The 17,437-nt window shown below is 41.0% G+C and overlaps 1 protein-coding gene across 8 annotated transcripts in view; it reads left to right on the top strand.

Annotated features, from left to right (window-relative positions):
• cacnb2a (calcium channel, voltage-dependent, beta 2a) overlaps nt 1-17,230 on the top strand; it is a 68,197-nt gene extending 50,967 nt beyond the window's left edge. For 4 of the 8 annotated variants that reach the window (XM_040043803.1, XM_040043806.1, XM_040043807.1 and 1 more), the window contains 11 exons: nt 2,817-2,939; nt 3,059-3,195; nt 3,320-3,396; nt 3,678-3,811; nt 6,634-6,714; nt 6,832-6,890; nt 9,508-9,617; nt 12,110-12,261; nt 14,001-14,096; nt 14,592-14,774; nt 15,902-17,230. In XM_040043803.1, the coding sequence (XP_039899737.1) occupies nt 2,817-2,939; nt 3,059-3,195; nt 3,320-3,396; nt 3,678-3,811; nt 6,634-6,714; nt 6,832-6,890; nt 9,508-9,617; nt 12,110-12,261; nt 14,001-14,096; nt 14,592-14,774; nt 15,902-16,639 (1,890 nt within the window). In that variant the 3' untranslated portion in view covers nt 16,640-17,230. The other 4 variants (XM_040043805.1, XM_040043808.1, XM_040043810.1 and 1 more) reach the window with 3 other exon arrangements.
• The last annotated feature ends 207 nt before the right edge of the window (nt 17,231-17,437 follow it).

Genomic DNA, 17,437 nt, shown 5'->3' with positions numbered 1-17,437 from the left:
GGCACGCAGAGCAGAGGGGAATTTATTTCAAATCGATCCACAAGATTCAAGGTGAAACAATGTGGGAAAATTAATTTATAGCGCAAGATCCTTGGCGTGTTGCTAAAGGAAAGGTTGTAGCATGCTAGAAGGCAAATCAACAACATCAAGGGCAGGTTGGTATAAGCAGAAAGAGGACTGGGAGGTATTACCTGATGAAATATGTATGGGGTGACGTGATATTGTGACTGGCTTCATCGGTTGTTAATTGGTTATGCCTCATAGGGTTCCCAGTTACAGACAGGGCTTCTCTTGTGCTGTTAATCTACTTCCTTATTCCCAGTCCTTTCTCTTTCATCTCCTTTTTTTAACACTAAACCTTCCTTTTCCATGTCCTCTATTTTGTCCTCCTCCTCTCTTCTTTTTCTTACCCTGTCTCTAACCCTCCGCCTCTGTCCTTCTCCCTTACTCACTGCAGTATGGCATCCATAATGAAAGCCTGTGTTACATAAGAAGCAACAGAGCCATATGGGCTCAGTCAGGAGGTGAGGAGATGCTGTTGAGCAGTGTCATTCTGAATAGACGCCACAGTCACCTGAAAGACAGAGTGGCACATCAAGAGATGTATGTGTGCATATTGCAAAGTGCCATTAAGACTATAGAAAGAAAATGATGGATAAAATGAAGGAGAGCAGCTGGAAGGGAGGAAAAAGGCCGCAGTCCAGGAGACTACTGAGAGAGCACACATATGTATACTAATGGACCTCATACCTTCATTCAGGCATGTGACTCATTGCATGCAAACGCCAAGGACTCTGTGTCCTCAAAGGGTCTTGGCAGTGCACGCGCTGGATTGGATGATTTCCTCAATGGGGACGTCACACACACATACTCCAGCTTACAGCCATAGAATATTTACGTTGCTGCCTGCATGTGGGAAAATGATCTCAGGAGGATTTGACTAATGTATTATTTACACAGTCATTCATAGTTTATTGTGATTTCACACTAGTTGTGTTTCTCTGAGGCATTTATCTGATAGACTTGAAACTTGGAATAAATGTTTTGACCACTGGTTATGAACGCAGTAATGACGCGCCAATATTGTCACCACAAATAAAGTCACATTATCATTCATTTGGAGTCATGTAAGTGCTCTTGGTCATTTGTTTGTGTTCCCTGCGGAAGCTCACTGTATTTTTTTTCTGAGAAGGTAGCTTTTTAACTGGGAAAATAGCTGCCTACCTGACAAAAAAGTTCACTGCAAGAGCAGTGGGACTGAATTAAAACAATGAAGCTAAAAGCCTGAAAGCAAATAGCAGCAAAAACAGTCAGTTATGAACTAGCCAATGAACGAAATGGAGCATTTATTAGTTGACTAGTCGGGAGTGGTGGCAAAAACAATCTGTCTCCTAATCAGAAACTAAAAAGTTTAAAGTGTTTGTTGGGTTCATCTTCTCCCACGACTATAAAATCAGATAATAGAGCTTTTAAAATATATAGCATGAGCTCCACTTCTATCTATTATAAATCAGTTTTGGTTTCACTTTATGCTAAACCCAGTGGTAATAAAGATAAATGTGTTTTCTTATACTTTCTGTCCACATTTTAATGCAGAAATCAAAATGGAAATTACCTCAATGTGATGGTGCGTTTTATTTTTGGGTTGCTAAGAGTAAATCAGATTGGGAGGAAACCGGCTGCAGCAGTCCAGACTTTTTGTGCCCCTTGAAGGCATTTTTTAGGAATCTGTAGAAAGTCCAACTCCATTATAGCATCAGCCTCTCTGATCTAGTGATCTCGGTTAGACCTCCAGCTAAATATTGCACATCCACTCTCTCATCTTGCTCCCTTTCACCTGCAGGTAAATGTTTAGCGTGCAAGTCTGGGCTGGGAGATTACTCTAAGCTAGATCCTTGTGCATTTATTTTGGCTTTTCAGTTGACTTCTGTCGTGCTTGTCACTCTGTCAAAGGCAGAGCAAATGTAATCTGGTTGAGGGCATGACCGTGTTGCCAACTGTTGAGGCTACTGCCGCCAGACTGGCTCCAAGATTATGTCCGAAAGCATTTTATGTAATTCTTAAAGGGATATGTGTCTTAAGTGGATATTCTGGGCTTGCAAAAACAAACCCAGAAACTAGTTTAGTGTTTGTATGTGAGCATATGATGTGATCCTTAATCTTTTGTAGCAGGGTAACGTGTCACTGTGGGCAGGGGAGGTTTTATTGAACGGTGCAGCTACATCAGTGCTGTTTCATGCAGTTTGTGGACAGTCAGCAGTGTTAGATTGTTATTTCCCTGCCTGGAAACATTTTATTAGCTTTATGCATTATCTCAATGACTTTTTGTCTTGAAGTAAAAGGTTTATAGTGATCGTATAAGGAGGTCAGTATTGATTCTGTCTTTGTAAAGAATGCTGGATTGATTTATGATTTACCATTTACGCAAGTGCTGATTTTGCTTGAGCGTACTTGTACTACTGGTGCTGCGGTTGGTAACATGTTGCATCATTTGAACTTGTAACATGTGAGTGCTGTAGCATGTAGCAGAGAGACAGAAAAGCAGGCAGCTCATTTGTGGAGAGAAGACTAGACGAAGTCTGGATGAGTCAGAGGCTGCTGATATCTCTCACCCGGGCTTATTTTTACACCTCACACAAAGACGAGGATCACAGCTTGGCAGTAGTGTTCGAAAAAGATTAAAATAAAAACTTTTAGCAACTGTCTCCCCACTCGTGTTAGAATCTGTGCTTGATTTCCTCCAGTTTGAAAGCAATTTATCGCTTGTAAAATCTGACTTTTTTTTTTTTATTTCCCTCCTTTGTTCCTTCTGCTAGACCAAACCAGTTGCATTTGCCGTCCGCACAAATGTCAGCTACAGCCCGAGTCACGACGATGATGTCCCTGTGCCAGGCATGGCCGTCTCCTTTGAGGCTAAAGACTTCCTCCATGTCAAAGAGGTGAGCTAGAGGTGTTGTTCAGTACGGTAGTTTGTCGATGCCATATGGAAAGAAAGATGACGGCAGCAATAAAAAGGAGGATGTTTGAGATGACTTTCTTGAATTTTGTGTATGTGTAGAAGTACAACAATGACTGGTGGATAGGACGCCTGGTGAAAGAAGGCTGTGAAATCGGTTTCATCCCCAGTCCAGTGAAGCTTGAAAACACTCGTATCCTCCAGGAGCAGAGAGCCAAGCAGGGCAAGTTCCACTCCAGGTAAACAGACTCGTGCACACCAAAGTCCTTTGCTTTAGCTTTGAGATAATTTATTATGAATGTGCACATCATTAGATATTCAATTTTGTTGGCCTAATGTTAAAAATTGTATTTATCATTTCAGTAAATTGGGAGCAAACTCATCATCTAGTTTAGGTGAAGTTGTTCCTAACTCACGGAAATCTACTCCTCCTTCATCTGGTAAGCAGCTTCAGGGGTGAAAGTCCAATTTTGTATTTAATAGATTTGTTAGTATTTTGAATCAACATTTAGTCACTGAAATCCAGCTGTAGGTAAGATGTACGTGTTCCTAACCTCAGTAAAACAGACATTATTTCTGCCATAACTGTACTTTTACGTTTCATGTACTTTCTGTGTAGTACCTACATTCTGTGCTACTTTCAATGTAAATCCTACCCGTTACCTGTGACCTCCTGTCTTCACCTCCATGTGACGATGCTCTTGTCTGTCTGTGTGGGTAGCCATTGACATAGACGCCACAGGCTTAGACCCCGAGGACAATGAGCTTCCAGTCAACCTGCGCTCCCCTAAAGCCAGTCCAAACACTGTCATGTCACCCCTAGCAAAAGAGAAACGAATGCCCTTCTTTAAGAAGGTAAACTCTACCTGAGCTACCCGACCCTCCCTTCTTCTCTATCCGTCCGCACGGCTCTGACTAAAATGCCTATGGCTGCTCAGCTACACGCAGCGCCCCTCCTGTTCGTCTACACCATCGTCCTTGTCCCTCGGCGTTCACGCCACACTTAGCATGCATGCCTTTTCCTAACCTCTCTCTTTTTCCTCTTTCGTCTTGCCACAGCTAAACAGAAGCAGAAGTCGGTAAGTCTTTGTGTGCACCGCACCAGCACAGCAGGGTGTGGGGATAACCTTCATGGTCTGAGCTGTGAAAACCTCTCAATGCATTTCCTAAGCATAGACTCACCAATGTACTCACACTACTCACCGCTCCTGCCAGCCTGTGTGTTGTGATTGTTTTGTGTGTACATTTGGGATCTCAGTGTGAACAGCTTGTTTCTTGGTGAGAGCTACAATTGATGAGAAAAGTAATGCCATGGTCCTATCTTTTATGAAGCTAGAGTATAAAGGCAAAGAGAATAAAAACAGAAAACATGAAAAGCCAAAAAATGATGATTGACAAATTAAAGGAAAGCTTGAATCCTAACCTCTAGAGTGAGGAGATATGGATGTTCTGTCAACATCATAAGACCACCCAGATGAGAGCAATCTTTTCCACGATGATGGGGCCTTCGTCTTCAGGACATGAGGGGTCACTGAATCATTTTATAAGCAAAAAGTGGTCCAAATCATATACTGCAGCATTCCAGCTGCACACCTGTGAGAGGCTTTGGATCACCGTCATCACAGTCCAGATAAACAAATGTGCTGAAGCCTCCTCAGGGTGGCTCTGCTGACACATTTGATAAATGATAAAGATTAAAACTAAAGAAACTCCTCTTACATTTCATTTATGTAAGTAAAACATATAATATAGTTTAATCTTGGTTTTATTTTTAATTCATTGAAGTGTTATTTCAACTTAGTTTTGGTTTAGCTTTAGTTCACTATAACATAATCGCTACTCATATTTTTCATTAGTGACAGCTGAAATAAATAAATGCTGTTTGCTGTGGGACTTAAGGATATAGTAGAGCTTGTTTCTCATGATTACAGTGACCATGTAATCTAGAAGTTAAATATGCTACTGAAAGGATTTAAGCTGAGCTACATTGTTCATTGATGGCATGTTAGTCAGCAGTAGTGCGCATCAGTTCCCACAGCGTCTCTGGGGAAGCTCACTGACGACAGCGAATGCTAGATAGAAAATGTTTAGAGCTGAAGGGACGAGTAAAAGGGAGCTACAGACTGCAACAAGAAAGTCTAAATAAATCATCTGAAACACTTATCGTAAAGATAATACAGATCGAAAGAACCGCCCGGACATGAGGACAAATAAGGGATGACTAAGAAAATAATGTCAGCAGTCCTTTTAAGTAGCCAGAGAAAGCAGAAGTAAACCTTCTCTCTGTATCTCGGCTCAAACACGCTGTTCTTCCAGACAGCGGGACACAGAGGTATGAGGGTCATTGGCTCGCTGTCACAGACCATAATGCATTTCCTCTCTGAAACCACATGCTAATATTTGCAAGGATTAAGAAGACAGTCTTAAAAACATTATACACAAATTGAATTTATAATGCTAATTTCCACTAAAACAGCGAGTTCACTAAAAACACAAATGCAAGAATGTATCAGAAGTTTCAGTAGTTTATAAATGTATTAAAAAAATAATTCGAACAGGGTTGCAAATAAAAAAATTTCATCTCTATGAATCAACAGTTTTTTTCTTTATTAATATATGCATGTTCACAGTAAATTGTAAAAATACAAAAATATTTGTGTGATTATATCAGTCTATGATCTCTCATAAACATACCACATGACATTCTGCACTGGAGAGCCTCACAGTCAAACACCCAGTGTTCAGCCTTAAATTAACTGTATTTGTAATAATCAAAATCATTTTTATGTTTCTGTAATGATTAATTAACAGAATGCACCAGTTCAATCAAAACCATATTTTCAATGCATGTTATTCATGAATGTTCAAACTTACTGTTTTACAAAAAAGCCCCCATTGTAAAACACAATATTAGTGTTGTTGTTAGTGTTATTATGTAGCTATTTATTTGCATTCCCGAAAAGAAAATGTAGTTTTAGTGGTTAAATGTTATGCTTGATAATAGGTGGTCTAATAAATATGCTAAGTGCTGCATGTGCATACTTGCAAGTATTTTTTAAGTGTAATGAAAGGCGTCTTAGAAGGCATCACATAAAAGCATTTTTACATTTAGAAAAATAACTGTTTATATTATGTGCAAAAGTCACATCATGGACCGCGTTGACCTCATAATAAGGTCAGTCTAAGTGTTGATTAAAAACAGGCTGTTCCACAAACTGAGCTCCGTTTTTGTCCGTACAGCAGTGAGCGAGTTTTTCTAACTGTGTCCTAATTTTGTGTTTTCAGTCAAAGCTTCTGTTGATCTACTCGGGCTTCTTTCTCACTCCCTGACTAACCTTTCCTAGAATTTAGCTTCCCTTTTATTCAGCGGAATCAGAACCATGACACGAGAGACTCGATCTGACATACATAAATATTTTTCGTTTACGGTAACCTCCTTTGAAGTGTCATCATTAAAGTTTCTGCAGCAAACTGCCAAATCGGTTATAAATCAAAGCTTGTTTGTTTGTTTGTTTTTCGAACCAGCTCGGACGTCCCGTTTCATGGTTCATAATGTTTCAGTGCTTTTAAAATGTCTACTTCGTTGTTTTTCCACCCCCTTAAGTGATTTGTGATGGTGAGTGTTTACTTGGTCTCCATAAATGTGTAACTGTTTTTCTTCTTCTCTCCTTCTGAAGACGGAGCACATTCCTCCGTACGACGTTGTGCCTTCCATGCGGCCCGTGGTTCTGGTTGGACCGTCACTGAAGGGCTACGAGGTGCATCAAAGCTTCAACTTTCCAAACACAACACTGAATTTTCTTTAGTATTTTCTTTAGTAGTTTAGAAAACCTGACTCATTGACTCTTGTTCTCTCTCCTGAATCTCGTTTGCAGGTGACAGACATGATGCAAAAAGCGCTGTTTGACTTTTTGAAACACAGATTTGAGGGAAGGTAAGCTTCCTGTGACCTTTTTAAAAACACAAGCTCCCATCCCGCTTCCTTCCTCACTCTTCTAAGTCTATAGGCTGGTATTTATCTCTCCCTCGAGGTTAGCTGAGGGAGTGTGTAACAAGTTTGTTTGGCCTGGAGATGTGTGCCGCTGCTTTAAATAGGCCCTCTCCATGTCCTTAATAGGCCATAATGGGCCCTAGAGCCGAGCAGGATTCTCCTTACTCAATGCTGAGTCCATCCTCCCACCCGGAGCAGAGAGGTTTTTTAGTTTAGAAGTTGCACAACACGAAGATCCACTCAGATCATCAGCAGCTGCGGAGAATACCGTTTGATCTGCTGATTTGTTTTAAACAAATTTACACCTGTAAGTAATTCCCTGCTGCTGCTCTCTGACATTTGTCTTTGATTTGGTGTTAGTTTTTCTTAGTTGGTTTGGCACAGTTTTCACCTGGCAATCGAGATTCCTACGCCGTGTGCGAGTCTCAAATGCACAGCGCATTTTTATATGCGCTCTCTTGTTGCTTTGGTACAGAATCCTCAGTTATGGGCTGCAAAAGACCTGTTTTTTCATAAGCATACACATGTTATAAATCCTCAAAATGTATAAAATAAATGTTTAAATTATTAAACTTTAATTTATCTTGTGTAAAGTTCGTGTTACTAAAGTTAGTAACATGCCCAAACTCAAATATAAACACATACTGTTCATAGCGCCGTTTCCGGAGTTGTTACAGTTTTGCATGTTCTTTGTGCTGTAGTTATACTTCTAAGTTTTACATGTTTGATTTCTATTCAGTGCAGTTTCGTTTAGTTCCCACAGTGGATGTGCTCATTTCACTTCAGTTTTTGTGTTTTTCACTAGCTTTAGTGTTCATTTTTGTTATTGACATGGGTGGTTTTGCCGGAGTTTCAGAGCAAGACGTGACACAGTACAGCAAAGCAAACAACTACAGACAACCACAGTCACACAGACATCTCAGTCCCAGTAAACATATGCACCAAAGCCTCGTCAGCCTGACAGCGTTGACACGTTTGACCGAGCCGACAAAGACTTAAACTGAAAACATTTCTCGTATATTTTTTTTATTTAGTTTTGTAGGGACAAATATTATTTTAGTTAGTTTTATTTCAGTTAATGTTTTTCCAGCAAATACAGATCAGACATTAACAACATCCACATGGTTTTTATGTGGGATACTTTTCCTTTATTTATATAACACAGCAGATAGACAGAGGAAAGAGAGGGGAGGAAAGACATGCAGCAGAGCTCCCCGGGTGTTCAACCACTGACTGAGCTGTTAAGGCTCTTTAGCTCATGTTCGTTGTATCTACAAAATCTGGAAAAGTTAGTGAAACCATGCACAGCATTCCCCAAAACAACTCCAAATGTCTGCAGGGAAGGGTGAGCAGTTGTGATATAGTATCAGTATTGACAAACTGTTTGCATTTGATGAACACGATCAATGAAAAACAATACAGTACGACTTCATTGTCCGCTTAGGGAAATTCGTCAGGGACTGAAGTGCTGTCACAGAAGCTGCCTTTGCAACGAGTCAATAAGCATTAAAAGAAAAGAGAAATAAATAAATAGATGAAGAACATTAGTCTAAAGTATATTTTCTTGGCATTTGTGCTCGTGTTAAGATGTAATCATTAATGATGTCCCAGTTGGTTGAGCTGTAATGGTAACAAGCCACATTCTTCTTTTAGTAGAACAGGGGTGGTGGATTTTTTTGTTTGACTAACTAGGTCATGGTTTCTCAAAGGAATTGCTGCTGAGTTCTTCAGATGTATTTTCGGAAGCGTTGAGCATCGCAAAGCAAGTGCTGTTCAGCTGCAGTATATTTAATAGAGAAGCAAACATTTCTACAACCAGTATCTCTAATTCTGGGAAACCAAACATCAACAAAAACAAGCAGCACTGCACAGCAGAGGTTAAACATGTAGATTTTAATTTAGAGTGAACTGTCCCTTTACCCTGGAGTTCCTGTGTGTAGGACACCACCTTTATGACACGAGAGCCTTTACTTAAAGCAACAATGAAGGGAAGTCTCATTTTAGTCACATATACGCCGATCTGGTATCACATTTTGAACACTGACGGGTGAGGTGAATAACACTGATTATTATCATCATGGCACCTGTTAGTGGGTTGGTGGGATACATTAGGGGAACATTAGGAGACTAAGTCAGAGCAACTCCAAAACTGCAGCTCTTGTGGGCTGTTCCCGGTCTGCAGTGGTCACTATCTAGTGATCCGCTTTCCGATCCAACAGACAAGCTATGGTAGCTCAAATTCCTGAAGAAGTTAATGTTGGTTCTGGTAGGAAGGTGTCAGAATACACAATGCATTGCAGTTTTTTGGCTGTTTAGCAAAGCAGGGACCAACACACTATTAGCCAGGTGGCCATAATGTCATGCCTGATCGCTGTAGCCTAAATGTTTATAGTGAGCATGATGCAGGGCTTTCAATGACGTGATGATTGCTCTTAATGCTTTGAGAACTGCAGCAGTGTTTCAGGAAATGTGCTCAAGCAGTGGATAAAAACTGCTGCCCTCAGCAACATCTTGTTTTAAGCCCAGATCTACTGATTACTTCTCCCATTTCTCGTGACAGAATATCAATCACTCGAGTCACGGCGGACATCTCTCTTGCCAAACGCTCGGTCCTGAACAATCCCAGCAAGCACGCCATCATCGAACGCTCCAACACACGCTCAAATTTGGGTAAGTTTCTTAGAAAACTCTACGCCTGGGAACATCTGGTGTTTTGATTCATAATGTTTTCAAGGAGACCAGCTTACGTAGCAAAAAGGAAGGAAACGATTAAAGAAACTCTTGACAATGGTAACGATAACTCTAGACGGCCCTGAATGGCCTTGGCTGGCCTCTTTTGTTTGGGATGAAAGATGGAGCGCAAACATGCAGTAATAAGTTTAAGAGCTGCTCTGATTTGACTGAGGTTGATTGGGGTTTAGATGTGATTAGAATGAAACAGATTCCGGAGTCAAACAGAGGTGACAAGGCTAATCTCTGCTATGTATCACCAGAAGCATCAGTCAGCAGCCACAGCAGAGGAAGAAGGCAGGAAAAAGCATAAAATAGAAGCCCATCGTGTGTTAAAAGTACAGTTTTTTAATGAGTACAGAGAGCCGGCACACTATAACTTTGACTTTGTTCTTCTTCAGAAAACGAAGTCTTTGTCAAACCTACTTTTTCATTTAATATACTAAACATAAAGCTTTTAAAGTTAAGGACCACTCAGGGTGTGTTTTGTCATTCTTTTGTTATTATTTTGTCTCTCAAAGCTTTTGTTTTCCTGCCAAAAGAGCAAAGAGTTATGCATTTGCTTTCTATGTAATTTAAGGCTTTTTAAGAGAATTTTATCATCAAAAGTGACATTGGCTTGAAGCTGTGCTCCATTAAGATGGATGAAATGATTTCAGGAAAAGTTGGAAACACGTGAAACTGGTGGCCCTCTGTGGCATTTTTAAGTTGGAAAATGAGATTTTGAATGAGCTGTTAGGCTGGAATGTTTTCATGTTATCTTCAGACTGTCGGGACTGGAAGTCATGAAGCTTGGCCGTGATTTCTCTCCGGACTGGGCCTTCCTGAGTTATTTGTAGGATTGTATTTGCAGTCACGTCGTCATCTGCTGGAGTGGGAGTTGTGTGATGTAAGAGTCGGTATCTGTTAGAGGTAACATAATGTGGCTCCTCACTCACTCAGAGCTATTAGTCTCCAAGCCGTGTCCCTGAAGTCATGATGTCTTTTGAATATTTAAGTCTCTGTGAGGCACAAAGAGCTATGCCCTAAATCACTGATGCAGGCTCAGATTTTTAAAAGGCGTACTATATGACTGATGGACTCTGAGCAGTCATAAAAATTCATCTTTAATAATAACTAATAATCATTTTTTAGCCACGCTTTCAGTGTGGCTCTAGGGATCCACATTAAAATGGGATGTCTCAACAACTAATGGATGGATTGTTGCAAAAATTTGCGCAGATATTCAAAATAAATTGAAATCACGCTTGGGATCCTTTTTAATCTAGCGCCATCGTCAGGTATAAATCTGTCAAATATATATTTGTACAGTGGTGGATGGTCACATTAAACATGCCCCTAGTTTCCAGTAATGAGGCCAGCAAAAGTAAGGCAAGTAATCCCTATGAGCCAAAAGACGATGTTTTTTACACTCATGGATCTGTATGACATCACTTGTGTTTACGAGAGGCAGCCAATTACAAGAGTCAGCTTAAAGAGAGAGGGGGTGGAGCTAAAACAACTTCTTTCAGACAGTAGATGAACTTAAGGCATGCATCATTGTTCGGTTTAAGATAAATAAGGAGTATTTTTAACTTTAAATCATACACAGCTACTCTAGGATAGTCCATAATAAAATATGGAGTTAGGAGTATCTTTAATATTGTGAATATTTTGCAATAAATTAAGCATAAATATTAATGGGGCCTATTATGTTCATTTTCTGTCATCCTAGCAGAGAGCTTATCTGCGATAACGAACTCGGCTGTTAAAAGACGAGATCATTTTTGTTTTTATTCTTTTTGTTTTATCAGTAATCATGAAATATATTTGCACAGCCACATCAAAACAACTTGTGAGGTGTTTTTAGATGACACTACAAGATTTGTGATGTCTTTGAAAGTCAGCAGCAGAGGATATATTGGTGTTAATCGGGGTTTCGGAAGTGAACTTAATCATTAAGGGGATCTGGTAAGAATGCATGAAAGAAATCAGCTATTAAGTTATGATCCGGTGCATGAAAGTTTATTTATCCAACTTTAAATTAATTGCAGTTGTGAGTATGAATGGGGAAACGACACCAGTGGACTGCTCAGTGTGGAAAATAAACAAAGACAAGATTAGACTTAAGCCTCTTGGTCATAAACTTCCATAAACATAAATATAGTTATTGGTTATGCTAACAAAGAAATGGCTAAGTTAAACTTGAGTAGCAGGACTGTCGCCCAATGAGAAGGTGAAAAAGAGAGTGCAGATTTTGAGTAAGGAGTGAAAATAGGGGGATTTCAATCAAGTGGCAAAGAAAGAAAAGAGGAAGTGTGCCACTGATAAACAAAGTGCAAAACAAACCAGTGTTACACAAGCTACTATCATGATAAATCCCCCTGACGACTGATAAGAAATAATTTCCTGCTCTGAAAAGAATAAACCCAGACCTCTGTGTCTCCCTTCAGCTGAAGTCCAGAGTGAGATCGAGCGAATTTTCGAATTGGCGCGGACGTTACAGCTGGTGGTTCTGGACGCTGATACCATCAACCACCCGTCACAGCTGGGAAAGACTTCCCTCGCCCCCATCATTGTCTACGTCAAGATCACCTCACCCAAGGTAAGAGAAATGATGTCTGTAGGAACAGAGAGGAACAGATGCACTTGCCAGTGTACATGTGCTATGATGGAAAATAAAGACAGTGAGAAAACGGCTCAGCAGATGTTCCCTGTACTCTCATAAACGTGTTAGTCAGCTCCGCTGGTTTATGTGCGTCTGTCTTCACGTCATCCTGTCTTGTCACCGCTTGTATTGTCTCTCTGCAACTGCTCTCTGGCTTTAAATCCAGCATGTCAGACGTGACTGCTACTTTGAGAGTGAGAAAATGCGTGAGAGGACTGATTCATCACTTCGACCTTCAACAAGTGTACAAAAGGCTCATGAGTCAGTGATCAATAAAAAGCACATCTCAGAAAATGAGAGAAAGCAATAGCTGATGAACAGACACGAGATGCCAGCTTTAAATCACAGTGGCAGCAGATTAAATCACACTCGAAGTGGGGAAAATAAATTGCTCTTTATCACCTGGCCTCTTAATTACACCCAACTGCTGCTTCTTATACACTAAGAGTAACTTTTAATATGTTGTATTTGTATAAATAGCAGTTAAATGAGTAGAATTACTCAACTTCATTAGCAACTGCACAAATGAATGTAAAGACATAGTACGAGCTAAATATTCTGTATCAAAAGTAAAAATAGCCAAAATTGCTGCATTAAATTATTTCAGGCAACACCACTGTTTAATTTTCATGCCTCCCAAAATGGTCTTGGATGTGGCAGCATTTATTCTGGGAAGGTTATATTTATTTATGACATACAGAAAGTCTATTTAATGACAGAAGTTTGACATTAGCCATCAAATATCACCACGTGGCACAAACCTGGTAGTTTGTGGAAAATATTGAATGTTTATTCTACAGTAGCAGCACATTGCAGCCTGCCGCACACATAAAACAAAAGTATATTTCAATACAAAAAGTAGTTTTCATATCATATTTATATATACTGTATATGCACAGTTGTACAGAGATGCAGGGGTCCCACTGTTGCCTCTTAGCAAGAAGGTCATGTGTCCGAAGGTGGCCCGTGGAGTGGAGCTTCTTCCCCAAGTCCAGATACATGCATGTTATGTAAACTAGTGATTTTAAATTGACCATAGGCATGGTTGTGACTGGTGACCTGTCTCTGGTATGCCCCGCCTATCACCCTGTGACAGCTGGGATACCTCCATGATAAATGGATAGTTGGATGGTGGATGGATATCCAGTATAACCACAAATAAATCCAGTGTGCTGGTGTTAAAATGAGCAGGGTTATTGTTTATTATCTATTTCACAAACTAGTTAGCAACTTACTGATAGGAGGGAGAAGAGTTATGCTTTTTCTGCATTGTTTTCTGTAAACAAACAAAAATCCCACATGCTGACTGGACAACATACCCGATGATACTCTATGTTTCAAGAACAGATTATAATCACCAAGAGAAATATATTGGTCAGGCTCTAGATATCATATATAAGTGCCAATGGCAGATTTAATTGACCAGTTGAGCCTTAGGATTTGAGGTTTTCAACCCACATTTATGGGGTCTCATCTAAAAATGGGTTTTAAAAATTCATTACTATCTATCTGTATTTGTGTAAAATGAATCCTTCTAAGATTACATTAATTGTCCACCTCCAAAAGAAGCTCCTGTTTAAAGCTGAGAAACTTGTGTGCTGCACGCACAAAGCTTTAATTTAAGTTTGTCAAAAACAGCCGTGACCTTCTTGCCTTTCGTCCTCATTTGCCTTCAGGTGTTACAGCGGCTCATCAAGTCCAGAGGCAAGTCTCAGGCCAAACACCTCAATGTCCAGATGGTGGCCGCCGACAAGCTGGCTCAGTGCCCTCCTGTAAGTCTCCACAGCGGACCGGAATTACTGCCAATTTTAATCCAGTGTGTGAAATAACTTGGAGTTTTGTTCTTTTTGGCTCTGGGTTTTAATTTGTGCATATCTGAAGTCAGGTTTTGTTTATTCCTTTATAATTTCTGCCAGTTCTATTTCCGTCCCTCTCTAATCTGCTTACTTATTATTTTAGAAAATGAGGCAAACCCTCCAGTATTGTGAAAGCGGAGGTTTAATTTCATTTAAATAGCAGTCAGTATCTTTAGGGATTTACAGTTTAAGATTTTCTGCAAAATGAATACTTAATGTTATCTAGTGTCTAATCCTGTGAGTTGTTTCTAACTTGCCCCGATGGTTTTTTTTAATCGTTTTTTGTTTCCTTAGATCACTTTAAGTCTTTTAATGTGAAGTTCCACGTCAGCGCTGGCTGGTTTTGTTGACCCTGTCATGTCTCCGTTCCATTTCCTTCAACTCTGACTGCGCCCGTTTCGCCTTTCGCAGGAAATGTTTGACATCATTCTTGATGAGAACCAGCTGGAGGACGCATGTGAGCATATGGCCGATTACCTGGAGGCCTACTGGAAAAGCACTCACCCCACCAGCTGCAGCCCCCCTGACCCAGTGCTAGCAAAGCTACCCACAGCCAGCCTGCCCTCCAGCACGGCCCCGGTCTCTGGCGTGCAGGTACAAGTGCTGAGCATACTCTGGGCCAATGGAGGCCATGGAAAAAGAGGGGATCCAGAAGTGTGGGAGGCAGGATTAGAAAGGAAGAGATGAAAGAAATCAGAGCTTTGAAGAATTACAAAATGTTGTAGTTTGCATCTACAATGTCTGCTAAAAGTCTTTACTTTTCTCATATTATGTTATTCTTTAACATATGCACTACAGGTAATGTGTAAATTAAGAATAATCTACTTTATCTAGGATAGGTACACGGGTATGAAATACTAAGGAAGAAACTGGATTTAAAATGCTCTACAAGAACCTTCTGATGCATAAAGAGGAACTAGATCAGAGAAAACATCAAATATAAAAGGACGAACAGGAGCTGACAGCAAGAAAAGAGTTAGCAGAGACAAAACACGCTTCAAGAGATGGGAACAAAATTCATATTAACAGGTCAAAACAATGCTGTTATCACATTCATTTGATTAATCGTGGCTGATGCTGATGATACAGGAGACCCCTGAAGTTTAACTACCACAAAACGTGTAAAACTCAATAGAATAAAAACAGTTTAGAGACAGTTTGGACGTAGACAGAGAGCTGGACTTTAGTATTTAACATGAAATCATTTGTTTCACTTTTAATAGTTCCTTTTCTAATGTAGTTCCTTTTCAGCTCAGCTCTAAACCATTTTTTTTGTTTAATATATTTTATAACAACCCTCACCGTTATGGGCAGTTTCAGTCATCTGTAAATGCTGCATAATCCCCTTATCTGCCCTTTCTCTATCCACTGCCATCACAATGTAAGACTGAGAGCGAAGAAAACGCTGATATTGATGAGGAGCAGGAGTGAGCTTGTATTTGCTAGTGTGGTAAGTGCGGCGAGGTCGAGTGATGAAAGCTGAAGCCGAGGAGCACGCCTTGCTTTTTTTGAGTTCTTACTCCTGGGTCACAGAGTCGGCCGTGAATGGATTTGACGAGAAAGCGTGTGTGTTCAAGTGTGACATCTTCTTCTTTGTAGTTCTGTGTGAATTTTGGTGAAACAACTGGGGTGATGTGATTTTTAGTTTGCGTGTGCTTGCTGTGATGTTTTCTGGTTTTGTATGTGCCATCGTACTGACTGATGTGTGTCGCTAATCTCAGGGAAACAGTACAGAGCAGAAGGGAGATAAAGTGGAGGGGAAAGGCTCCAGAGAGGATTACCAGCACCACCATCACCGTCACCACCATCATCACCACCACCAGAGCCTGGACCAGGGCGATGCTGACGCAGAGGGGGAGGAGGAGGGCAACGAGGAGGAGAGGCCTCTTAGGACAGAGTCATCCAGGAGATCCCAGCACGTCCACCACCGGTCATCTTCTACCAGGACTGAACACCACAACCACCATCACCACCACCACCATCACAGCAGTAAAGCCAAGGGCCTCTCCCGGCAAGAGACTTTGGACTCTGAGACCCCCGAGAGCAGGGAGAGCCGAGAAAGTCGAGAGAGCAAGGACTCGGCTTGTACTGAGCCGCGCACTCAGCGTCTTCAGCAGGAAGAGGAGGACGATGAGGATCAAGGGGAGGGGCATCCCCAGCAGCAACAGCATTACGAGCCACTGCCCCACCGGGACCACAACCACCATCACCACCACCACCATCACCGCAGCGGGGCGGACGAGGCCGGTCACAGCACGGGACACCAGCGCTCCAAAGAGCGCGAACAGGACCACAATGAGCGGAACAAGCAGCGCTCTCACCACCACCACCGGCCAGCACGCGACCACCACCATCACTACTACGACCGGGACAGAGAGAGGGACAGAGAAGGGGAGGTAGCTCCAAAAAAGAGGGGTGAGGCAGGGGAATGGGCCAGAGACTCATACATCCACCAGTGACAGACCAGAACCCCTCCCAAGGCCCTCCTGGACTCTGTTCTGTCCTCCCATCGTGCTGCTATACCCTGAAAAACCACAGCATCCTATTTATGTACACTTCTTTGTAAATGCTGTTGCATCTTTTTCAATGGCAGGATTTTGATTACATAGATACAAATATAAATATATGAATATATGTATGTGTGTATCTATGCATAGACGTTGTTTATGTGTGGATATGCATGAATATTCTCAAATATGCATATTTTAAACCTGTGTTTGATAAAGCATGACACAAAAGCAGAATTTTTTCTGTACTGAGCTGTGCTTTCTGTGATTAGCATTATAATTTTTATTGTTTCTAATATTATTATTATTATTATTAAGTTGTATTGCTTGCTACCACTTGAATAATTTGTTCCTTCAGACTACTGCGAGGGTTGACCAGCCATCATACTTTGATGTTGTAGTTGCAGAATAGTTTGACACTTTGGGAAATAACACTTGACTACATAGTTGCCAGTTTATTATGTACACCTATCGAGCGTAGGGCAGCACGGTGGCACAGTGGTTAGAACTGTTGCCGCACAGCAAGAAGGTCCTGAGCTCAATTCCACCATCAGGACAGGGTCTTTCTGTGTGGAGTTTGCATGTTCTCCCCGTGTTTGCGTGGATTTCCTCCAGGTACTCCAGCTTCCTCCCACAGTCCAAAGACATGCAGTTTGTGGGGATAGGTTAACTGATTAATCCAAATTACCCATAAGTGTGAATGTGCGCGCGAATGGTTGTCTGTCTCTCTGTGTTAGCCATAACACTTCC

The sequence above is a fragment of the Simochromis diagramma genome, unplaced genomic scaffold, assembly GCF_900408965.1.
Source record: "Simochromis diagramma unplaced genomic scaffold, fSimDia1.1 OVJJ01000602.1, whole genome shotgun sequence".
In the NCBI taxonomy this organism is placed as follows: Eukaryota; Metazoa; Chordata; class Actinopteri; order Cichliformes; family Cichlidae; genus Simochromis; species Simochromis diagramma.
This window is presented reverse-complemented; position numbering and strand designations above follow the sequence as displayed.